Source organism: Acyrthosiphon pisum, chromosome A3 (genome assembly GCF_005508785.2).
Source record: "Acyrthosiphon pisum isolate AL4f chromosome A3, pea_aphid_22Mar2018_4r6ur, whole genome shotgun sequence".
In the NCBI taxonomy this organism is placed as follows: Eukaryota; Metazoa; Arthropoda; class Insecta; order Hemiptera; family Aphididae; genus Acyrthosiphon; species Acyrthosiphon pisum.
This window is the reverse complement of record NC_042496.1, coordinates 28,031,385-28,058,488: the sequence shown is the minus strand read 5'-3', so window position 1 is coordinate 28,058,488 and position 27,104 is coordinate 28,031,385. Positions and strand designations below refer to the sequence as shown.

At 29.5% G+C, this 27,104-nt stretch overlaps 1 protein-coding gene across 3 annotated transcripts in view; it reads left to right on the top strand.

Annotated features, from left to right (window-relative positions):
- LOC100161548 (rho GTPase-activating protein 7) overlaps positions 1-27,104 on the top strand; it is a 124,958-nt gene that overhangs the window by 41,643 nt on the left and 56,211 nt on the right. The window contains exons 3-8 of one of the 3 annotated variants that reach the window (XM_003240627.4): positions 4,064-4,154; positions 10,255-10,489; positions 11,039-11,295; positions 11,493-11,787; positions 13,179-13,549; positions 14,269-14,311. In XM_003240627.4, the coding sequence (XP_003240675.3) occupies positions 4,083-4,154; positions 10,255-10,489; positions 11,039-11,295; positions 11,493-11,787; positions 13,179-13,549; positions 14,269-14,311 (1,273 nt within the window). In that variant the 5' untranslated portion in view covers positions 4,064-4,082. Of the gene's footprint in view, positions 1-4,063; positions 4,155-9,570; positions 10,168-10,254; positions 10,490-11,038; positions 11,296-11,492; positions 11,788-13,178; positions 13,550-14,268; positions 14,312-16,175; positions 16,717-27,104 lie in introns of those variants that run through there. The other 2 variants (XM_029491702.1, XM_016807377.2) reach the window with 2 other exon arrangements.

Genomic DNA, 27,104 nt, shown 5'->3' with positions numbered 1-27,104 from the left:
TTGTTTCTCTATTGTATGATTTTTCGATAGTATTATTGTATATAGTGGCAGGTAGGTACATCGTTTTATTATTCAATTTATCTGGTTCTCATGAATCCGGTTAATGTGTGCCGGTAATTCGACAACCGAATAAACAGACGACAATGAAAAGTATTTCCGCGCCTTGCAGAGCGAAGATTTATCCACGGGGCATTCGGAACAAAAAAAAAAATGAATGTTTTTCTCTCGTCTTCATTGTAATGTAAATAATAAAGAAAAAACGGTTTCATATTTTTTCTATCATATTTTTCGGCATCGTTCAAATCTCATAATATTATCTAGACAATACTATAAGGATGAAAAATAACAGTTTAATTATACATTGAAAGAGCCATCCTGAACGCGTGCGTCTATTATTGTAACCTTCTGCTAGAACACCTGGCTAAGGATTACAATATATGGGAACCGAGAGTAAAAAAAAAACGGTGTTTCATTTTGACGCGTTTTTATAAACGCTATATGAATTGGAATATTGTCAAGCCATTAATATTATGTAATATGTACGCATGTAAAACACCAGAACTTTATACATATGAAGTCGAAATAAACGTTAGAATATCGTTGTTAATGACATTTTAAAAGGAATAGTATGTACCTATAGACATTTTTTCCGTTATATGGAAGTACGAGTACATATTATGACGTATATTGACGTCGAAACTCGTTTAAGTTCAACACTATTATAAAATGTCACCTATATTATGTATAATATGTGCTCTGACTGTATTATATTACGATTTCATTGAAAGTATTGTTTTAGTTAAATGGATTTATAACTCGATAATAAGCAGTTTTTTAACAAATCAATTGTTTATTTTAATTTCAAATTATTTTATGTAAATTTTATATTATTTTTATTCAATTAATGAAATATATTAATCGTTTTGTTATTGTTTTGCATTTCATATCTTCATTTTTTTTTCATGATGGGCATTATATATGTACACTATTGAAACGAATATAAAAACAGTTAGGTATTTCTGCTTATTTCACCCGTCAAGTACAGTCATATACACATTTCAAATTTGCATAGAGATATATAATAAATAATATGCATAAATATTGGCGTGTCGTGTTTTGAATACCAATTGTTTGTTAAGATTTTCGCAGAGTTAAAATTGTTAGCATATTTTTAGTCTTACGCGTCTTATGAAATATCTTCTTGTTTTAATATAGATTAAGGTTGGGACGTTGGGTTAGTCTTTATTAGAAAAGTGCAGTCTTGAAACATTGAAAAATTAACTTCGTCATAATATCTATAATTTCCTACCCGCAATATTGTGATGAATATAAAATATCACTCATATTATAAAACGTTCTCAGACATTTATAACTTTAAAAGCATAGAAGTTAGATCTTAATTATTATAAACTGCATTAGTGTTGCTAATTATTTTCTTCTTTTTTATATTTATTTACCATTTTTTTAGATTTTATCTGTTATGTATCCTATTGGGTAACAAAATTAACACCAAACCCTCATAATAATTATAAAACAAAGTACATTAAAATAAATTATATTTTTACCATTTTTTAATTTTCACCCCTTTCAATGACAGGATACATAATTTATAATTTATAAACATATTAATATGTTTTAATTTCATATTCTAAGGTAGAATATTTTCCTGAGAATTTACCTCTAAGATTTTACCTACAAATCGAATTTCTAGCGAGTATTAATTAATTATCTAATGACCTACTCGATAAACTATAAGTATTTAAAGCTTAAATGAGATGAGTAGAGTGGAACAGAAATAGGTAGGTACCTCGCAAAATTTTAGCCTTCTAAATTCAGCTCGTCTAAACTTAAATACTTATAAGTTATAACTAATTAACTACTTGTTCAGAATTCAATTTTATACATCAAACTTATCGGGAAAATATTCTGATAGTGTAGAATTCGAAAATAAAAATATCTCTGTCATTCAAAAAACTTAAAAATTATAACGATAAAAATAATAGAAAATGAATTAATTGTATTTCAAATTTTTTTTCATAATGATTTTAAATCATGTAAAAAAAATATTTTGAAAAATGTTAATAATTTCCCGTAATTTTCAGTAAGTATAATGAATGTTTACTGCTTAGAGAATTACCCAATATATATATATATATATGTCTTCTAGGCTCTAGCATCTATAGAATATAGATGATGAAAGTTTCAAGTAGGTACCTATAGGAAACTAACACTTGTGAATTTTAAGAAGAGATAAAAAATGTATTTTCCCTAAAAGGGATTTTGCTTTTGCTCTTATGCGTATACTCGGTTGTACCTATATACAGACAATTTAAATTAAAGATATAATACTGAATTGCGCTAATTAACAAATATTATGAGATGATGACTTTAGTTTTGAATTTTTCACGTATAATAATGTAGCCAATAAAGATTCATAGTATAATATAAACCCAATTATAAAATATGATCGACTCAATCGTCACTATTTGATATATGTTTGCGAAACATATTATTTATGATCAAAATACCTTTATGAAATATTTTGGCTTAATGACAATGCTTTGTTATTGTGTGCCATTAGAAAACATAGACATTATTAATATATCGTTTATTATTCATACGTAACGAGCTTGTAACAAATATAATAGCTGTAGTATACTGTATACAATTACATTGTATAAGCATAAAAATACTATCTATGTCTAATATAATATCCATCCGTAACCCAAATAAATGCAAGGAGCTAAATAAAAACTATATACGTTTTGTACTTTTGTGATATATATATTAAATTGTTTGACGACAGCTGTTGTAAATTGTATTTATAATATACCATATACTATATTATGATATAGTACCTATACGGCTATATTACATGATACATCTATGCATAAATATGTGTCAGAACTCAAATGAATCATTTCCATTCTACAAGTATCACGAAAAACTGTTTTTAAAAAAACTTTATCATTATAGGGTATTTTATAGTTTTTGCGAGTTTATCGATTTGACTCATATTATGTGACTAATTATTATTTATTCCGCATAAACGTCTAATAATTAAATTAGAACGAAGTCGTACATCGAAACATTCTTACCTCTATATTATATTACGTTATATTATGTTATTTATGCTATATTGCTACGCATCACAATGCTTGTATTATTATAATACTATATTCTATTGTAATACGTATACACTGCAGTAGACAGTTCTAATGTTTTTTAGGCTTGCGTCATTATATTAATTATTCATAGGATACAACTAAAAAACCACTGTTATTATAATTATTTAGTTGTAAAAGAGTTATTATTCATACCATTTTTGATGTTAATATTTTCCCATTAAACAATTTTTAAAAAAACTTACAGACGATACCAGCATACAAATTTACTGTCAAGTATCCATTATGTTTGAAACAGTTGACATGTATTATAATCGTATTTGTAGACGACGAGTATTAAATGTTATGTTGAAAGTTAATTGTTTTTTGGATTTCATTTCTACAATTTTATGAAAAATTAAAAAGACAAGAATACATCTAAATCGGAGTGAATTCATAATAATATCTACGATGTAGTTCAACTAACTTAATCCAATAACCTATAAGATAATAAAAAATATTGTAGTTTATAAATAATTTTAATTTTTTTTTCAAGTATTACGCCATTACGGAATATAAAATATAGAAAGACTGTTTAATGTTCAACAAAGAACGGGCCACACATAAGATATCCTACAACCTAGACTCTTCACTCGGACCCAATCAAGAAAAAAACCTTGATTTAATAAAGTTTATGAAACAAACTAAATTGTTCAATCTTATATAAAAAAAAAAAAATGTTAATAATTTAGTTTTCAATTAATGTAACAATCCTTATTTGTAACTAATGGCCTTTGTTGTCGATGTTATTTTTGAGATCAATAAAAAAAAAAAAATATATAGAAAACTTTGAAATTTTCATCTTGGAATAGGTTTTAAATTATTATTATTTTTTTTTTTATTAAGTGTTGAAGAATCATTATAACTTTTTTCTGATTGTATTGTGTGTATTATTACAGGACGGCAGATTTTGTTTCAATGGCTTCCGACAAGTTAACCGCACGATTTGATCCGTACCAGGAGATGGAAAACTATTTAGAAAAAGTTGCAGTAAGTTTGATATATTGAAACCTTTTTATTTTGCCTGATTTGTTTTTCTTTACATTTTAGTACATTTTTACATTAATTAACTTTTTTTATTAAGTTTAAAACATTTATAATTTATGGCATGTAACTTATTATACAGATTACCTACTTATAGAGTAACAAGTTACAACTATTAATATTTGTTGAATTCGAAAATAATTATTCCACGTGTTACATAAGTCATTCCTATACCACTAAATGCTAATGTCACATATTATACCATGTGCTTCCCGATGTTTGTATTGTTTTTTTTTTATGTACTAAAGTGTTGGGACTTCCACTGCAGTTCCCACTACGGTAAACGACCAAAACTAATAATATAGTGCGGGGACACATATCGTATATATGTGCGTGTTACTCATTAGTACTTTTTTTTAACAACGAACACAAGAATGAAAGATTATTATATTGTAATCATAATTTTATATTTCATTGTATTCAGACTTACAAGTTTGTTTTTCCGCATTGAAGTTAAACGTTAGCTCTTTTAAACATACCTAATAACAAATATGGTGTGCCATTACGCGTGCGGTTTTTTGGGATACCTACACCTTTCCTTTTTAAAAACAACCTTGAAATACATACATATTATTTAATATCAGGTGTTTTATGTGTAATGAGTAGTGACACATAAGATATAGACAATTAGAATAATCGTGAATATGTAAAAATGGTAATTATATTCAAATTACATAAAGCTAGGTACATTTTATAAGTATAGGTGCTACAATATATTTATACTTGTGACTAACGTATAATAATGAGGAATTTAATGTATTTTATATAATATATGTAAGTGGTTGCCAGTTGATGAAATTAAATCTTTTTAAAACTGTATTTTAGATAAAGCAACGATGGAAGGAAAAATTGCGATTCTTTACATATTTGTTTTTTTTTCACTTTACAAAACTCAAATAAAAAGAGTCGCGCAGAACGCCTATGTATTACACGCAGATTGTACTTTAAATTAACATTTCATAATTAATAGTTGTAGAGAAAATAGAGAAAAATATGTCTCTTAAAAGTTAAAAGTATACCGATGCAAATATTTCTTTAAAAATAATATTGACAAGTTCTAACGCGGTTTAGTCGGTCCACGATCATTCTCTGTTTAGATTGTTTGTTTACTTTGATTATAATAATTTATTATTTCATTAAATAATAACCGGTTTTGGGTTGACTCGCTTGTACATTTAATTTAATTTTTAAAATTAATATGTTTGTTTAACGTTTGTCCGAATACTGTTAAACCTACATGCCTATAAAATATCCTTTTAAATGGAAAAATGTAGCAATAATTGTCAATTGGTCAAGAATAAAATAAAATAAGAAGCTTAACTTTTAACAACGTAAAACAATACATTTTGCAATATTTATTATTATTTAACTTAAATATCCTTGTAATAAAAAAAAAAAATATTGCAATTAAATATAATCGCATGTCAGTGTGGTGGCCAACTGTGTATACACAAGGCGTAGCATATAAATGATATTGTTTATAAAAGTGTTGTGGTATTATTACATCAACGACTTTATGTTTAAAACGTAAGAACTTTTTATCATTGAATAATCATATATTATATAAGTGAATTTATATAGTGTCTTTATAAATAATAAATTACTGTAAAATAGCAAAATATTTATAAAACTTTTTTTGACGAGTAACACAATACTACGGCTGTGAATACTTTATTGTACCTAATGAATTATTTAAATATTTTATTTATCGAAAAATGGTCTATGTTGGTATGTTTTATTAGTGTGTTTATTATATTTTTCATATGAGTAGTGTTTTAATATTAATAATATATAAAACGTGTAAACCGTGTAAAACCATCGTCGTGTGTCGATGAAAACTGTTTTAAAATAATAAAATAATGTATTCCCAACTAAAACAATGTATTCGTGAGATATCTTGTTTATACAAACTCCGACTACAACTTTTTTTTCGTTTTTTACTCGGGCATATTTTAATAAAATCGTCTCGTGAAAAATATACAGGTATATAAAAAAATATATATACCGATCTGTCTCGAGCAGATTAATGTTATTACTTAATATATGCTGTAAAAAAAACATCCAATCCCATTAGCCATTAGTTTAAACATATTGACATGTGGTTTAGCCGCATGAAATTGGTGAGAATCGTTTTATAAACCATCTTTAAAATTTATTTGTTAATAATATATTATTATGTTATTAGTAGTACCTACTCTAAACATAATCGAATACACCACGAAATACGTATTGACGTATTGTTCTATTTTAAATTTGAATAACTGTATAGTTAAGCCGTCACGTCGTTAAGTATAGATCATTTAAATGTATTTTCTTTGCACTGATGAATTTAAGCTTGTGCATACCATTTTTGTTATTTCATTTGCTTAGTGAAAATATGAAAACATTTATTTTGGAACTACAATTTGTCGGAGATTTTAAATCGTTTAATGCGTTTCGATTTTGAACTAAAAATATTGCTGGGAAAAAAACATAATGTGTTCAAAGTTAAGTAAATCGTGTACTTATTTATTATTCACAAACCGGATTTAGTATAAAAACAATTGAGATCGCGAGATTTTCGGTTCGCAGCGGCACTTCATTGCCGATTTTTAAATGTTTAAGCCTCAAAACAAAATAAGTTTTCAAATTTATTTCAATGAATATTTAATCAAAATATCACATTTCGGTTTCAATTACTGCAGATAGCAATAAGATATAAAAAATGAATTTGTTTAGTTTAAACTATATAATGTATACTAGGTATTATAAAATATTATTGCATGATATTTACAGATTTTTGACACAAATTGGTTATTTTGTTTGTATTATAAAATTATTTTTAATATTCCGGGCCATTATGGTACTTATATAATATAAACCTATCTACTTATGGAGATGATCGGTCGGTCAGAAGGTTGAAGATTTTGATCATTATCGGTAAAACTTTTAAAAATTGTACAAAGATTTATTCGGCATATAACTTCGTTTCTGAATTTTAGATTAATTTATAACTATATGTTGGGATTCGATACTGACTATTTTTCTCGAAAACGTGTCCATAATTTACATAATATATTTTCAGATTTCTTACCACATATTACCATCTATATGTCGGTACGTATTTGACAAAAAATATATGCCTTTAGTAAAAATATTACTCATCGACTACATATTTTTGACTTGTGCGTGTGTGCGAGCAGGAGTTAAGGTGATCTCTTTTGCACTACATTTCACAAAAACTAATGATCACACATTCCTAAATGCACGAAATGCACGCAAGCACTTAGACAATTGCCTATATTTAACTCCTTGAAATAGTCGGTATTGAATCACCTTAATGTTTTTCGGAAAATAAATTTTAGTATTATTACCTACTAATCAAGGTGTAGATTTTGGTGTGTGATAAAGAAAAAATATTATCTGCTTCTGCTCAACCGATTTTTGCTTAAAAATTACAAACCGAAAATGTTTGGGTGTGCTAACAATATTACCACCTAAATCCACCTTTGTCAGTTGCCACATACATACTGACTCCATATGACATGTTATAATATCACACGTATCATACATAATAATATAATCATAAAATCGATCAAATAATACGTCCATTGAGTATTATTCGATTGATATGATTGATTTAAGTACGTTATTAGATGGTAATAAATTATGCATACACTCGAAGTCCTTGAAAATACATTGTAATACTTAAGTATTTTAATGGTATAATTGAACAAATAGTCAAGAAACACATAATAAAACGAAATGATAAAAATAAATATCATATTATCAGATCTTTATTCAATAGATTATAGTTATACTTTGAATCATAATAGGTATACATGGCTATAATAATAACACGTAGATTCATCATCCCGCGTTGACTATTATAATTTATTTCGATTTCCCTAAGTTTCCTTTGATATAACTATCAATTAATGTACATTTTTTTATCGCAATACAATAACAATTTTGTAATCTGTCATGCAGTATAAGTACATTATATGCCATCAATTTCCAAATAAATGATACACCGTATTTAAAGTACTTAAAGGGACTTTAAAGTAGGTACTTAAAAGGGATTCTTTAAACAGTTTAAACTCCAAATTTCACAATATTAGGTTTTGCGGTAGTTTAAACATGTTTACAATTTTATTGAAAACTGTTGGCAGACATAGACAAATAATAGTTAATACCGAGATAAGTTTTGATGATACGTGATATTTTTATTATATTTGATAAAAAAATGTTATTTTGTAATACTTCTCTGTATACTTTATATAATGTTATTTCTTCGTAGTTTGTACTCATAATATTTGTAATTTACTCAAAACGATACTCTATATAAAAACTCCATATTCAGTGAATGGAAATCTGTAATTATGGATTGTTAATATTCTAAGATTTAAATTGAAAACAGATGGTTTCACAATTTAAAACAAATTAAATGAAACTCGTTTCGCAATTAATTTTAATAGAAAATGAAAATATGTAGGTATTAAATAGAGTGATGTTGTTGCTAATTACATATAGCAATAATACGTGTATCTATACAATATAATAGTTATAGTAGGTTATTAACAACAATATATTTTTTATTTTATAAACTTAATATTTAAACTTAAATCAGTTAAATCTAAATTTGTTTTTTAATTGTAAGGCGCATTATGTTTTGGTTGGGTGTGCCTGCGTATTTTATGGAGCTTATAAACGTAATAAGTGTTATTTTTTTCATCTATATTGATTTGAACAATAAGTGATGTATCGAAAGCTGAATATTTTTTAGCATATAATAATCATAATTTATAATATTGTCTTGAGTTGTATCGCAATATTTCATTGTATTTATATTATTTAAAAATGGTTCATTTTAATGAAAATAATAAAAATAAAAAAGTTCATAGTAGGTATAGCTGGTAACTATTACATTATACCCACTCAGTACTCATTCTTATATAATTTTAAAATTGTATAATTTGCAAAACGGATATGTATTTCATGTCCAAAAAGAAGGGTTAAAATTGATTTCCGTTAAAGAGTTATATTTTTACTGTGTGAATCGGGATTATATTTTCCAAGCAAATTAATTTTTCGACACTATCAGTGATTGACAATATAAATTATTATTAGTGTATTTTATATAGATTTTATACTACTATTTCGAACTGACCCCCCTACCCCCCCCCCCCCCCCGAAATTCATTTTCCATATTCACATGCCATATACCAAAGATGACGGCATATTATTATTATTATGGTGCAGGGGCGGGTAGGATAAAATGTTCTCTAGTGTCTGTGCACATAAATTTTGGCGCGGTAGCAGTAGGACTGTGAGTGCCGAAATCTGGTGCTCGTGGGCATGCCGTGGCGACGGGCAAATTAAAAAAATATAAAAAAGAACAAACAACCGGTAAATATGTCAATCGCGCGAACGCCGCCGTATGACGTTCGGCACAGACAAGGCCGGACTTATGCCCACTATGCGTGTATATATGTTTCTGGTACCTACCTCTACGCTGGACGCACGTAGGCCTCGCCGTGTAACCGGCATATATATATACGCACGCCAACTCTTACCGATATGGTCATACGACTTCCCACTGCGAAACGATAATAATATAATATATAGGACCGTGGCAGTAGTTACCAAACGATTACGACAATCGTATCACAATATACCTAACCTAACCAATATAGGTACCTACGTTTATTATTGTTTTTAAACGTTTGGCGTTTATTAGAAGGTCCCTCCCTATATATGTGTACTTATACTTACGAACTTCCTCGACCGTCCGACTGCAACCGCGGTCGTCGTCGGCGCTCGTTTCGGTGAACTGAAGCAGACCGGGCATGACTGGTTTTGAGAACTCCTGAACGCGTTGCGTCTGATTAGAATAATAATAATAATATGTCGTATACGACTTGGGACCATATTTTAGACGACACTCGTGATTTGACCGGCACACTAGCGTGTCTATATTGTGAGTTCGTCGGTTATCTTAAGGAAGAATAAAATATTAATTTATTAACCTGTTACATATTATTTAATTCTATGTTCCGTTCCGTAGGAAGAGCTTGATGAAGTTTTCAACCAGTTGTCCAAGAAATCAGCAGAGCCACCCGGAAAGCTTACGACGAACTGGCCACCAAACCGTAGCAGTAATGAAGCAGATAAAGACGATCGCTGCAGCGCAGAAAATGGCAACTACTTGACGGATGACTTTGGTGGTCGGTTCAATGACGTTATACTAGAATTGCAATTACCAGAACGGATTGTTTGCCAGGCATGTGCTGAAGGAATAGGTCAGTGTGCTTTTGAATAAATAATCGTTTTGTTAAGTTATATGTGTTATATAGTACGAGTTCTTAAATATAACCATCTGATTTACGAGTGCGCGATCAGACTTGAATAGTAATCACTGACCAGATGGTAATATTACAGTGATTACTCCAAAAGTGGATCCGTATTTATTTTCATGGCTATACTCCGATTGAAAATCGTTCGACGTAATTTTTTTCTTGAACTTTGATCGTGTAATATAAGTAGTGACATCCTAAAAAGACTTTGAATGTGTATCATTATTATATAGATAAAGTACCTATATTAAGGAATTTACCGTTTTTGTAAAATATTATTCTGACGATATTTAGATATATAAGTATTTAATATAATATATATAGTAGGTGTAGGTAGCCGTATTATATATTATGCACTTATCTATAATTATAATTTATTATGTCTGAACTTTATTGGTTTTAATGGTTTTATTGTTTTATGGTTTTATTCAAACAGCTTGGTACTTATTCATATACCATATATAAGTGTAAATTAATATTATATGTTTATTTCAGACGAAAAAGTGTATTTCGGTGATAACTGCGGCAGTGGTGTTTTTTCTGACAACATGCGTTACCGCCTGTCGCCAACCAAACGAAAACGGTGTCGTTCCCGATCTTTGGATCAAAGTAGCCTACAATTACCAGACTGCTATGAAGACAAGTCAGCTGTGCTGCTCAAAGTCAAGGTACTCAACACCACTCCACCTGCGCCTGTTCGCAGGTCGTCTCTTAACCGATTTCAAACAATCATCGCACAACAACAGAAACAGGTACTGTACACCCATATGGTATAATACGTACTATAACTTATGTGTAATATATGACTTTAGTGTCTCGTACCTATACCCTAGTATTTTCCTGCTCATGAATATAATATTTTTTTATACAATTTTATGACTATGAATATATAATTTTACATATTTTTTACAATAATTGTAATCCAACGTACTGTACGATGTCTCGACAGTTTGAACGACAGGACAGCAACGGAGGTCCCCACCTGGAAGTGGCTACTCAGACGTCGCCAACTTGTAGTATGTCTTCGAGCTTCACGTGGTTCTCTGATCGTTCAGACACGGGTAACTGTTCTTCAGCTGAAGAAGAAGCCGTGACACCGTGTAGTTCAACCGACGATTCGGTGACCGACCACCTCATCAGTTGTGGATCTTCCACCGAGTCGTCGGTCACCCCTCCTGGACGGTCCGACGAACCCGAGTCCGGTATTGGAACTGCATCGCCACCACACCATCGGTATTCGAAATGTAAGTATTTGAATAAAAAATTTGCAAATATATCATTGTACTAATAAACGATGTTAATACGTACCTATAAACATACTCTTATTCGCTAAACAATAATACTATCTTGTTAAAAAAAACTTGATCAACAGTATATGAATATCGTATTAAAAAACGTATGTTATTCGGTAAAATCAATGTGTTAGAATTAGAGTCATCGTTAAATCACGTTCCCCATCCAAAAGATTTTATGATATAATATCGTGTTCTCATTTGTAGTAAATTTTCTAAAAAAATCAACATCGTGATGGCATTCGTTTCATCGGACTTATTTTTCACATTAATTTGTTTTACTGCTTGTTGAACATTTATGTCGTATATATATTTTTCATTCAAACGATTTTTATATTTGGATAAATACTATAAATAACTCGAACCTAGTAGGTCAGCTATGTTTTTCTGTGGTTGGCAATGTTTATATTTATTATATTCCCGCCGTAGAGTTTGTTATTCCAGAAGAAATCCGTGTGCCTACAGAATATTCAAATATTGAATATAACAACTTTTGAAAACTATTTCGATATCAAAGTATAGTTTATTTTTATTTCGTAGACCTGCATCACTACACATTGAGCATAATAATATGTGGTATCTCAACTATAAATTTCAAAAATCAGTTCGGGCAGATATTTATTTTGTTTAATAAGAGTAATTAAAATTAAAATTTCTAAGCTACTTATAATTTATAATATAGTTTTTAACTTACAAAAAAATGTTTTCTTTTTAAGATAATGCTTGGGTCTATGTTTTAATAGGCTGTACATTTTAATGCGAGGCTATTCCTATAAAATAGGTACATTATTATACTATGTTACGTATTTTTGATAAATTAAAAAAATTATCTAATTTAAAATGGAGTGAAAAGTGTCCTGACGGCTTTCATGCTATGCTGATTAACTTTATAAAATACCCAAAACAGTAAGACTTATCATTGGTTTTTATTCAAAAATAATATGGCTACCATGAACTAAGAAGATATTTCTTAATTCATGATACCTACCTTATAAGTTATCTATGGCCGCTATGGGTATAATAATATATATAACTAATAATGCACTACACTGCACTCGAATACCAACCAACAGACGTCCGTACCATTTCGTTTTACGTTTAAAATATACACATCCCATGATGATATACCTATCTTCGATAAAAATAATCATCGGTAAATAGTATCTACATAGAGTTTCAGACGATCTTAAAATATCAATACACTTATTTTCTACGATTATTTATCGATTTATACAATGTATATTATATTGTCGTGTTGGGAATGTGGGACGTGAATAATGTAGTATAAATAATACATTTATAATGTGCAATATTAACGAGTGTTTTTTATTCGTAACGTACAGCGGGAAACCAGAAATGCAGAAGTAAAGAGACGTGGGAGAGGCTGCAGAGACGACACGCCGACCGTCGGGCGACCATCAAATACATAGAACAACCGGTGTGGGTACCCCCCACAGTGGAAAATATAAACGACCAATATCATCGTCCAGCAACGCGACCGAATCGGTTGCCTTTGACCAGTGAATCCGGATTTCCAGTGAAAAACGTCACCTCTTACGAGTTGCCCAGCCCGACAGCTGTTTCGTTGGACGGCAGCGGTGGTGGAGAAGTCACCCAAGAATTGGCGGGTGCCTGCAAAAGCTCGTCTGCTCCACATCTCATAAAATCCACTCAGACACTGCCTCGCAGGACCAAATATACAAGCGAATCGGAGGTATTTTTGGAGGTTGTGCAGGGCGTTCAGTTAAGATACTCTGTTTTTTTTTTACATCAACCGTCCAATATACATATATGTCAAAAACGACACGATAATTACTAAACCAGTCCAAGTCGATCGAATACCTCTTAATAAGCACATTAAAATGTAAAAAAAAATACTTGGTTCCAGAGTAGGTTCCTGGCGTTACATTTCGAATGGGTAATAGTAATAATTTATATTATCTAGTTTTTTCCGATGTTTCCCCAAAAATGTGTTATTAAAATTTAAAACTATAGGTTAGTCGTTATAATAAAATGTAGGCACATAAAATTGTATAAAAAAAACAATTACTGCTTAATAAAATAAACGTTTTTTTTTTTTTTACCGTGTCATGTGGGGTATATTGTATATAATATATTATTTACTTGTATAATTGGAAGTCAATCATGAGTCATGACTTAACTCAAATCTAATATTTGTCAAGGCTGTAACAATTTTTTGTTATTTCAATAGTTTAAATCTTGTAATAAGTGTCATAATGTAAATAATTTATTAATATCTTAGTGAAATAATGAAATAATTGTGTACGAGCTGCCTCTGCAGCTCGTGCGCCAAAAATGCCACTACTCGGTGACTTTTAACTGAACGCCCGCGACATTTAATGCAGAGAGAAAATATGAGAAAATTCGCTTCGAATAATTGTTTAATATGCGTCGTGTTTGCTTGTTGTTTAGGATTGGAACCATCACAAATGTCACTCGGAACGATACTTAGCAGGTAAGTTTTTTTTTATTATTATTATTATTATTATTATTTGTTCGCGTTATGTTTAAAACTGCGATATCGTAACAAACTGTATATGGGTTACGCCTCGACGACGCGAAGTCAAAATTTCTCGACGGTTAAACGCCTCGATACGTTTGTTATCGCGATCCGTAGACGGCTACGGCTTATGTTGTAACGTGACGCTGGCCGATTAGCAACATAATTTGTATAAGTTTAATATATATAGGTACCTGACTATTATGCTAACCACCGCGATAGCCATTATACAAGACGACACAATAATAATATTGTTATTGCATTATTACCGTCCAGGTATGCATATTATTTTATCAGTTTTCTTGCGTATACGGTTTTAGGCCGGTGGCATATTTTGATTTAAATACTCACGTGTATTATAGGTATAACGTGTACACATATATATTATATCACTATACCGGCCAGTGGCTAGCTGGCTTATACAAAATTTGGTTAGCACGCGGATCTCTATGTATATAGTCTATATATCGTATAGTCTTTAACAATCCGTTTTTTTATATATATATTATTTTTATTCTTTATTTTATGCCATTTGGGATACCTATTTACGTATTATGTAAATATATTAATAAATAGTATATTTTATGGAGATGACCAGGGATCCAACTAACTTATAATTAGCAACTGTTAAATATTCACCCGATAACCGATACATATGCTTACCTACAACGCTTGCTCAATATATTAACTCCGATAATCGGTCACGTGGCATACCTTTTATTTTGCAATAAGAATGAGATAGTCTTATCAGAAATGTATCAAATAATGAAAACACATTATTCAGATTGTACTACATCTCTTATAAAATGCTTATTGTTCAAAATTAAACAATAACAATCAATTAATAACTCTTTTTTCTAAAAAAAATATACCGATAACAATAACAAATATTTGATTGAAAATCAACAAAAACATAATCAAATATGGAGATATGGATAGTTAAGGTTTAGGTTTAGGTATATTCATTTAAAAATGTTTAGGCGTATATATTGACATTGTGTACCTACGATAAAATACAAAAATGCTTCAGAGAGGAAACAATACCCATCCTATTATATGCATACGAAATGAGTTTTAATTATATTCGAGTAAAAAAGGAGTGTTTTGAGATGAATAAACATGGTTTATATAAATTATATAGGTTTGTACTTAGAATATAGGTATACTTATTTGTATAAAACTTAAAGAACGTCCAAAGTAAATCCAAACAATACAATTTACTTAGCATTTACTAAATTGGTGTAGAACGATTATTTTTGTACTCTGTACTGTATGAAGTCGCTGAATGGAAATATGAGTATAATATTATAATATATTATTGTCAAGGTATTATAGGTATTTTGTTGTGCAATAATTTTATATATTTTTATAACGGCTATGTCAGTATGTACTATAATATAGCGTTACACTTGCAGTCCTCCACATAGTAATATAATTTCATACGAGAGATTGTACACACATATTTAGTATATATAATAATATATAGTATATTATATAGTTTCGTTGGTAAATTAAAAAACAATCGATGACTATACCTATAGAGACTAATAGAGTATCTGAGTATACCTATATACAATATAATATGTCATTGTACGTTTACGAATTTGTTTGAATAAGAGATTCCAAATGTCTGTGTTTACTCAACTGATGATTAGACGAACAAAGTATGCCCAAACGGCAATAATATAATATAGTACTATTATATATACAGATAATGTATAATGATATTCAGTAGCGTTTGGCGTAATCATCTGTGAGCTATACATTTTTTTTTTTAGCGATTCTCGTTATTGCGGTACAGGCGTAATTTTCTTTTTGTAATTATACAGTCGTATAGATGTCGTATACATATATATATATATATATATATATGTTTAACTGTCACGTTACTGCGTTATAGGGATATTATAGTGGTAGAAGTGATAGTGGTGTATGGTACCCAGATAACAATCTATTTACTATAGATTTCGACTCAAGATTAAAAACTAGTGGCTAACTAGGCGGCCGCCACCGGTGGTGGAGGGTAATATATTTTTTTTTACCGTCGGATTCGGCGTGAACGAATTTTGAACCTTCGCTGCGGCGGCGGCGGTGGGCGTTACGGCTGCGCGTGCGGCGATAGGAGTCGCGGCGGGCTTGCGAGAGATAATAATGTAGAAACGTTTGAGCGACAACCGTCCGCGGACCACCTGCAACGGCGTGGCGTGCCGGACGCTATCGAGCACCGAATGTTATGGCCGGCGCCGGCGATAAATTTGGTTTCAAGTTTTTCCGTAGCGTGAGCGTCAAGTTAGAGAAGAAATGGAAGGTTGGCCGGTCAGAAAATTTTTGGAACAAAATCAGGGAGAAGAAAATTGCAGGTCAGTCAGGCTATAAATTATAATATTATACTGTATATTGGCCACCTTACTAGGTTTTCATTGAATACCTTTTAAATATCTTTTAAATACCCCCCCCCCTTCAGTGGGAATTAGATACTACAATATTATTCTGTTTTTATGTCATCAACGATTTTATATTTTATCGCATTGCCGCACACATCAATGCTTGTTAACAATATTATACCATCATTTAATAATTCATTGCTAATATTTTTCAATAACTAATAGGTATTTATGTGGTATACCACAAAAGTATAAAATATTAATAATTGTGTTTACATTAACATTATAATATAGGTGCTAAACATAATATGAAATAAATTACGAACAAATCGAAAGTTAAATTTTTAAAAATCATCACTTGATATTATTTTTGTCCAAAAACTGCAGAATAGGTGAACCCGCTGGCTTTCCGATCCGGACTTACTTTTCTAAGTAGTTAGATATTTTGTATACAAATATTAAAAGTAGGTGAGCAGTATACATTTTTTTCGTTCCATGCACGTAAATTATTAAAACTTGCAGATAAATCGATACTGCAGTATCCATGAGTGAAAATAATGTCGATATTTGAATATTATGATATACATACCTACCTACCTACCTATCATAATTTTAAATTTATAAACTTATTATTATCCTGCACCGGGCCGTATAAGCCATCACTCAACCACCGATTGTCCCCCATATAGGTATGAGATATATTAATATTATAATCAATTCGTTTTTCTAAGAAACGTGTGGTTATTATAATAATCCGTTTATATTATTATTATTATAATGCGAGTTCTTAAAGATTTATTTGCTTGAACACATTTTACGTAATAGTATACTATACGTGTTCAATCCGCACGCGGATGATAAAATGTCACAACCACGAATGCCGATCATTCTCAGACGGCGGCAGTAAACAATATAAAGCATAAATTATAAGTCTCCGATTTTAACAATATGATCAAACTCGATGACGCTTATTATTATTTTTCCTTTGCGTTTATTCTAAATCATGTTCGGTTTATAATATTCCAGTGGGATATTCGGCTTCAATAGACTTGTTAAAAATATCTAGTATTTCTCTCTGGTCACCCCACGGGCTGTTGATTTTCTGTCGCCTTTCAGTTGGCTGATTACAATACATTATGCCGAAATAGCGGAATGCTTCAAACGTCGACAGCCAAGTTCAGTCATTTGAATTATAACTACTCGTGTATAAGTATATGTATATTATATTATGTATAGAATGGCAACAAATTAATTTAAAATACTTGTTTGAATATCGAATTTCTTTATAATCTACCGTCCTACCGATGTATAGGTACCTACTTATTCCGACTTCAAATTAATTTCATGGATTATAACATACGCAAATATACGCAATTATTTTATATATGTACTTTGAAATGTCACTTAACCGTTAAAATGTATAATATTTTTAGTGGTCAGAGAGTATTGTCTCTCTACAAAATGTTATAATTGATATTTTAAAATTCATTTAAAAATAAATAAAATGCTCTAAAGTAGTAATATTCAAATCAAAAAATAATCTGAAAAATCTAATTATTTCGGTAATATACTCGAAATGAAAATTTGGATCATTTTAATCGTATAAGAGTATAATATGTAATATAATATATATAGGTATGTTTTTACCTTGATAAGACATGCATTTAATATCAATTATTATAATAAATGTATAAAAACGTTTATTTAAAACTATCCAGAACTATGATAATATAATATTAATATCCAGTGAATTAAAATACTTTATAAATATTCATATTATATAATGCTAACAATACTTTCTAGTAATAAAAAAACGAATTCTACCTTTTTAGATTATATTTCTTACTATTATATTTAAGTTTTAGTCAATCTATCTTCGTAAGAATATAGAAAAATAGATTTGATTTAAAATAATGAATTGTGTACTAGATTATGTGATTCTATAATCATATCATTATTGGCATATAATGGTCATGTGTAAAAAAGTATGTCACGAAGGTATTGAAATATTACTCATGATATTATTATTACCTACCATTACCAATAGAAAATAATAAAAAATAAACTAGCATTTTCTTTTTGGATGTAGGTACTAGGTACCATATACGTTTTATACAACACAATACGTATGCAGTAGAAATTAAAATGATATAAATTCGTATAAAGTTACAAAAATATAAAATAATAATAATTGTTTAGGATATCAAATATCAATTTATATCATCGTGATCTAATGTTAAAATGTAATAACATGAAATGTATAATCATATGATAAAATCAGTTAAACGAGAATCGAAATGAAAACGAAATTTTTTGTTCTTATTTTTAGTTCAAAAATCTATCAGGTTAATTTTGTATTATACTGTATAAAATAGGGCGTTTTCAACATGACATTGTGACACTGAATGACAACCATTCATCTGACATTAAAAAAATATACATTTTTTTTGATAGATTTATTAATTAATGTTTATTTCTTTTTGCCTTTTGGGTCCGCATTATTAAATTTGATTTCGCTGTCTTTCTTCTGTCTCTTCGACTTTCTAGCGTATCATAATAACATTAATAATCAATGCAACATTCTACGATTATTATTATGAGTCATTGGTTGATTTTTAAGTGTACAAACTCATTTCACATTTCATAAAATATCGAATACTACATTGTAGGTAACTAACTATACCCATACAGATTTAATATTTATCTTAATAATCGTAATTTTATTTCCCTCAAAACTGTTCATTATAATTAAAACGTTTTATACTTTTTTGAACAGATTCTGATCGGTACATTGTTAATAATATATACAGCAATGGCTGGATTTGCCAAATGCAAATATGATTTTCATGGCATTTTTCATCTAACTGTAGAGCTTTACTTAAACTAAATTAATAATTTCATTTCATTTTGGAATTGGAAAAGTGATAAACAACGGTTAAGGGTACTATTAATAATTATTTATGATTATAATACCTAAAGCTGTCTTATCGTTTTTGGCCAAAAACGATAGTGTTATAGATACCTGGGATAACAATCTGCAGTAAATGGTTAATATAATATTATGTAAATATTATAAAAGTAATAAATATTAATAATATTATTTTGGTCGAAAATCGCAGCAGTGACTTTTGCGTGAAATCGTAAATATAATATAAGTATAATGAATTAATTTTTTTCCCCAAGGCTCACGTGCAAAATGTATTTATGAATATTAATTGACAACCAAACTTGACACAAATTTAAATCATACTAAATTATACACAATAATAATAAAACCAAAAAAGGGTGATCGGCGAGTGATTACGTATACCTCCAAATAGCAAACTGATATCAATCACCGTACATATAATATATTGTCTGCTACATTTATATACCTTATAAGTTATAGGCAGCCCGCCTAATACTCTAAGCTGCTCGTTTTTGTTACTTCGTTTTATTTATTTTTCATATTTTTTTTTTAAATGTACTACGCTATGTATATCGAAAATAATGGTCAATATCATCGAACATGCGTTCGTATAATCGTCGTCGAGTATTTCCATTTCCCGCTCCGTCATTTGAATATAATTTTTTTTTCATTTCAGACACGATAAAAACACAAAAAAATATTAATTACGTAAATGAATTAGTCCATAACGTGTATTAAGGCGGAATAAATTAATCAAATACTTATCGCGTTACTATGCAATATCCGCTTGCTAATACCAATATATTATATACATATTAATATATTTGTGTTCTGAGGATACAATTCTCACGGAGCTGAAAATCGTATTTACTTTTTTATTACTTAAATAGTTTATATCCTGCACCGTGTTATTCACGTATAATATTATATATTATATTATATTTCACTCATGCAGATATTATATTTTCACGTTGCATATTATCTTACCATAATATTATACATACGATTACCATATTATATTTATTACTTAAATATTATAGAAAGAAATTATAGATACTATACATATTAGGTATTAATGTATTATATTATTATAATATAATATAAAGAGAGCATTTTTTCGCGAAATTGACTAATTTAAATCATTCATAAATTTGCTGTCATCGAAATTCATAAGTCATAAAAAATAATAGTTATATAATTAATAGACATGATAGGTCCAAACTATATGATCCATGCACAGAGGACAATGTTTCCGGTAACTATATTTTTAACACTATTTATTTGTCATAAGTTATACGACTTGGCCGATAAAACCTGTTGCTTCAATATCGTATTAGTTAATATAGTAATTATATAATTATAATAAATAATAAATATTATTATGATAATAATATTACACCGTAATAATTATAACAATGATTGTTGTTAAATATTTTGTAGCATACATTTTTTAGACGGTTTCCGTTTATAAGACTACAGCCATAAAAAAACGTTTTAAAATTTGGCATAATATATATAATAAGGTATACTGCTACTGCAGAGTATACAACAAACGGGTTAAATCGATGCACAGTTTTCGATGCTCATTTTACGAAATACGTAATTCCGCATACTTATTTAATATTATAAAATTATAATATAATATATTTTAAAAGCAATGAGAAGGACATTTTGAATATTAAACTAAAATTTTCCCATCATTCCCTTTGGGGCTTTTGACATCACTCTCCATGTTTATGTTACATGGCGTACGATATCTATGTGTATATGTGCATAGTGTTAGTGCAAAATATTATTATAGAGCTCATAAAATATTCATTAAAACGGAATTAATAAAATACGAATGATAAACACGATGTGGTGGTTTAATAAAGTTTTTGAAGTAAATAATTATAATATAATATTATCATCATTAATAAAAAAGTCTAAACATACCATATAATATAATGTATTAAAATTTAAAACGGTTTATCATTGTCCATTTTTTTTTAATTAAAAACAAACCTTTTTTTTGAAATTAATACATTATTGTAGTGGCATTCCCGAAAAAATACCTTTATATTAAAATGGTTTAGTTATATTATACTACGATTTCTATTCTCTATAGTGTATTATTGGTGTAGTACACGACGTTATTTTCATTTCCTAAAATATTTTATAATCACACCTCCTTATGCAATATTGTGATAACCAATAAGTGATGACGAAGTAATAATGACACGTAGTCATACCTACTGTATAATAATATAACTGTGTTTTGAGGAAATGTTTTTAGAAGTTGTCGTAATCCATTATATTTAAAATAATAATTATGTAACTAGGTATATAATAGCTACTGTATTAGCCATTATAACATATAGTTGAGTATTATTTTTTCACTTTTAGTGAGATTTCTTTAGATAACGTTCTAATGTTAAAATACATGCGAAGTAATATAAACAAATTGATTGAAAGGCGAGAATCTCGTTGTGTTTATTATTCGAGCATTTAATAGAACCAATAAAACGAAGATGCGGTTTAGACGTCAATTAATTAAACAAATAATGTATAGGTAGTGGATGTGTACTTTAAGCTCGTAACTACAAATATATACTTTGTATTGTGTAGGTAGGTACCGCTGTTTGTTATGACTTATGATTAACAATATAATCATTATTTTTTTTCATATTAATATACGTTAAACTGTAAAATATTTTTTTACCCAAGTCCATCATAGTATAGTGTCATAATTAGTGCACTAATGAGTGGCATCTTACTCACATATTGTACCCGCGTCTAAAATCTCACAAAATCAATTTATACATCATCAATCATCACGTTTGGTTAATGGTCATTGCGTGCTAATTTGTACAGATTATATATCTCAAATAAATAAAAAAGAAATACCATTATTTTTTAAACTCTCGGTTTTTTAGATATACTTTTATAATCTATATGTATACTTAAATTTGAACAGCCTACGACAAACAATAATATTATTATCTTACGTTTTATTAGAATATTATAAATAAACTCAGAACTGCAGCAGTTATAAGGTACTAGACTCGAAATGTTATGCACAATATTGCCACGTACGGCATAAGCTGCAGGCGAGAATTATAGGTGTGAATAATATATATATCACCTGCGGTGGTCATTTGAATAATATTGCATTAATCGTCGCGTAGAGTGTGTCAGTTATAGTAAAGATCTTACGCACATAATACACTTAAATAATATTAGAATATTATAGGTTGCATATATTATGTTATTCGTGCACGGGGACCGGTTTCGGAATAAACCTGATCATCTAAGTGAGTCATTTCGGATGATATGCGCAAAAATAATAACAACAGTCGCAAACACACTCATCATCGCTGCAGTATTGTTATTTGAATACTGAATTATAATTATGTTGTGTAAAACGGTGTGTTTCGTTCGATTTTCAAATAAATATTATTGCAGTTTTTTTGACGTTACTAAATAATTTATATGTCTTAAACATACTTACAACGATTTAACCGTGCGAAAAACTTGGACCAGTGTGATACTTGTTTGAAAAAAATGATCGGTGCTGTAGGTACAGTATTAATTACATAGTAAGTGAAAAAACTACAAGCATGCACACCCGTGTACCAAACTCAATTTTTCATCCTCGTGTGTTATTGTATGATATTACAGTTTATAATATTATTATCATGGGAAGTATAATACTTGCAGTCAGTATAGAATATCAGCTAAAGCTAATCTTGCTATACGTCATTAAACGTCACCCGATATCGTGGGCTTAAGACTTCGAAATAAGCCAGCCCTCCGGTACGTACGTAATATAGATGAATTTAAATTGCGCGTTATTATGTTAGAACGACATAAACGGCGCTTTATTCCTTAAATTCTTTGAAGACATTCGAGATCTGCAATTTTATAATAATCGAATAACAGTACTGTTTATCTCGGGCGTATTCTACTCCATAACAGAGCTACTGAAGTTTGATAGGTACATAATATATGTATATATAAATAAACCAATGACATAATAATAATTCGTTTTATTCGAGTAGGTTTTTTTCTGCAGCATGTCTCATCATATTTTCCATAAAATCTACATATTATGATTATCGTATTACATAATTAAGTGTTTAATGTATTTTATTGTACCCATCTACCTACCTACGTTATATTATTACAATCACAGAAATTATTATTATAAAAAACAAGGAGAAACCACAATGGCGCTATAATACAATAACATTGCAGTGTGTACCTGTGTTTAAAGTATATATTTCCTGCATCATTCTAAACAATAACAAATATACAGATGGATACTGCAAAAACAACTGTGTATATTATTATTATTATATTATTATTTTTCAAATTACTCCATTATCCTATTATTACCGTTTATATGTTGAAAAAATCGTCTCTCAACAATGTGTGTCAATGATTCGAATTTGGAAGCGTATTCAAATGTGCGATGGATGTCTTCTCGGATATAATGATATAAATCGGATGACCCCTTATGTTCCCTTAGTAAAACGATCACTAGCCACCCGTCCGGGACAATGCAGCAGCGACCCCCCGACGGTGGTATTTTACCTATATAGGTATTTCTATTGTTTGCTTCAATATATTATAGTTGGGTCGGAGATGCCGAAAAAATAATATTCTCCCGTACCGGGGAGTTGTAAAATAAAGGGCGAGGACCGCGTTTGTCAACCTCAAACGTTCGGTATATTACTGGACGATCCCCACCACTATATCGGCTATCGCTACATTTTGGATACGTTAGTGGCGCCAAGCCCGGTCAACGGGAGACCCACTGGTGCAACAGATACCGATCAGAGGTCCAAAATAATAATAATAATATGGACCACAGCGGCAGGTATATATTATATGCTAGTAAATTATTGTAGGTATATGATATGAGATATCCCGTCCGATGACGCCACGAAAGACGTGCGCGCGTCTTCGGCACGACACGACAATAACGCCGCGTCGCGTTTATAACTACCTATGTAACATGCCGCGGTCCATTATAACATGGGTTCGGGTTACGTCTTTTGCGTGCGCAATAAAACGTAAATAATATAATATAATGTATTATACATGTCGTAAATCGATTTCTGACGCGTTTTTTCTATAACCGACAACCCTACACATGCCGTCGTCGTCGAGTATAATAGCTATTATTCCTACTACCGTAAGTCCGTTATGGATTTTTTTTTAAACGCCATATTAGTATTAAGAGACTATCTCTAAAATAAAATCGTCTATGCTACTCCCTATATAATAATAAACACACACTTAAATTGTTAATATAAAAATTCTCGTGTTCAAAAATCTGCTCAAAGTCTCAAACCAATTCAGACCAATATAGAAACTAATTTCAGAGTTTGGGGGTTTATGCAAAAAGTTGAACCTAAATAAAATACAAACATTGTCCTAGGAGTGAATAATACTCATCCCTGCCCCTGTTATTTTTAACGACATTTTAACAGAAGTTATTGTATTTCAACTATTATTTGAAGAAAGACTAAATATAAGAAAAAGAAAAAATAAAAATAACAGAAACGAATTTATAAATACTTATTTATAAGTATAATCCATACGAATTTAAAACTTATAACAATAAATAAAGAAGCCAAATATTTTTTCAAAATATTCCTGGACACGTTCAGTGGGGCCCGTAATTTTCTCGAAGAATAAATAAAAATAAATAAATAGGTACCACTGCAACCTCCTAACAGCTTCTCATACAAATCATATCTAAGGCTTTAACCAAAATTTGGCCTCTTTTACAAATTTGCAATACTGGGTATATGTATAATAGTCCTCTTAAAAGACGCTTAAAAGGAGTGGTGTCGTGATCTTATACAAGAATTAATATATTTGTATACTATTAGGTTAGGTTTAAAAAATGTTATCAATACATCAAATATTTTATACTTTTTGTTCAAAGATCATATTTTTGTATGATACAGATTTCATTATTATTTTAAAAATAAAACTAAATTAAAATAAATATTTACGCCCGCCAGTTGTTGCGAATAATTTCTGCGGTACAATAATAATTCAGAAATCAATTGTTTCAATCCAAGACTCGATTATCGGAGGGAGGGTGGAAAATAACATTTTAATAAGTACTTATATAATTATATGCTACACTTATTAGTTATTTTACACTGTTATAAAACAAATAAAAAGTATTTGTTTTGTTACTACCTATAGAATATAAATACATTTATTGGAAGTACTAGGATCGTGTATAAAAATCAATAGGCGTTTATATCCATATTACCTATATTTTTCGTTTATACTTACATTCAGCAATAACATTATTATAAGAATTATTATTGTATCTATTATTATAGATACAATAATTATAATAACAACATATTATAATTATTTTGAAGCAAATAATGTAGTTCATTCAGTATTTATTAATTATTAGCGTAATAGTGTATATGAGGGTTCTAGTTTCAAAGTGTACATTCTCCATGTTCACTAAATTTTCAGAAAACCATAAAAAACAAATTCATGTGTATAAATGATCAATAACTCATTATTTTCGAGCAAAATGGTCAATCTCTAGTGTATTTTAAGCTTGAAAATTGCATTTAGTTTCAAAACGTACATCTCCTTTGACATGCAAAATGGTCAATCTCCACTCTCCAGTGTATTTTAAGCTTGAAAATTATATTTCATTTCAAAACATACAATCTCCTTTGGTATTTATTATTTGTTTTATTGGTTTTCTGAACATTTAGTGAACATGGAGAATGTACACTTTGAAATTAGAGCCCTCATATACTTTATTTCCATGCACCTATATTTTGTATAATTTGTTTTTTATATTTCAAAAGCGTGAAAAATGCCTGGGGTGCAAAATGGCATTAGTGACGGTTAAATGATAAGTGATAACAGCAGTTGTAGGTACATAATAATTAACAATACAATTAATAAGGCGCCTCAACGTTGTCGATTATCATTTGGTTTTTTTTCTTGTCTCGCGGAACGCTTCCGCACTTATTTTTTTATTATTTATCGCCTGTCACAGTCGCTGTGGTTCATAGCACGGTATTACGGCAAATGAGTGTTTACTCCGATGGTGTGCTATTTTTTTTTAGTGTGTTTTACACTTCGTCGTCGTTTCTGTGATTCTACGAACAATAAAATAATTATAATTATATAACAATACAGTATTAACCATTCAAAACGCAACGGTGCCACATGCGTTTATATAAAAAGAAAAATTAATATCGGCCCGTTGCTCGTTTATTTTTAAAACTCGTCGGCAGTGTAATATATATAATATATATTATTATACTTGTAGGTATTTGTGTACAGAATGGTCCATTCAACTGCACACCTCAACCATGCTAGTTTTCTAACAGTCGGTTCACATCTATTATTTCATTTCGAACAAGCTACGTTTTTCTACATATAGCACTATATTTTACGAGAGATAATTGACAAT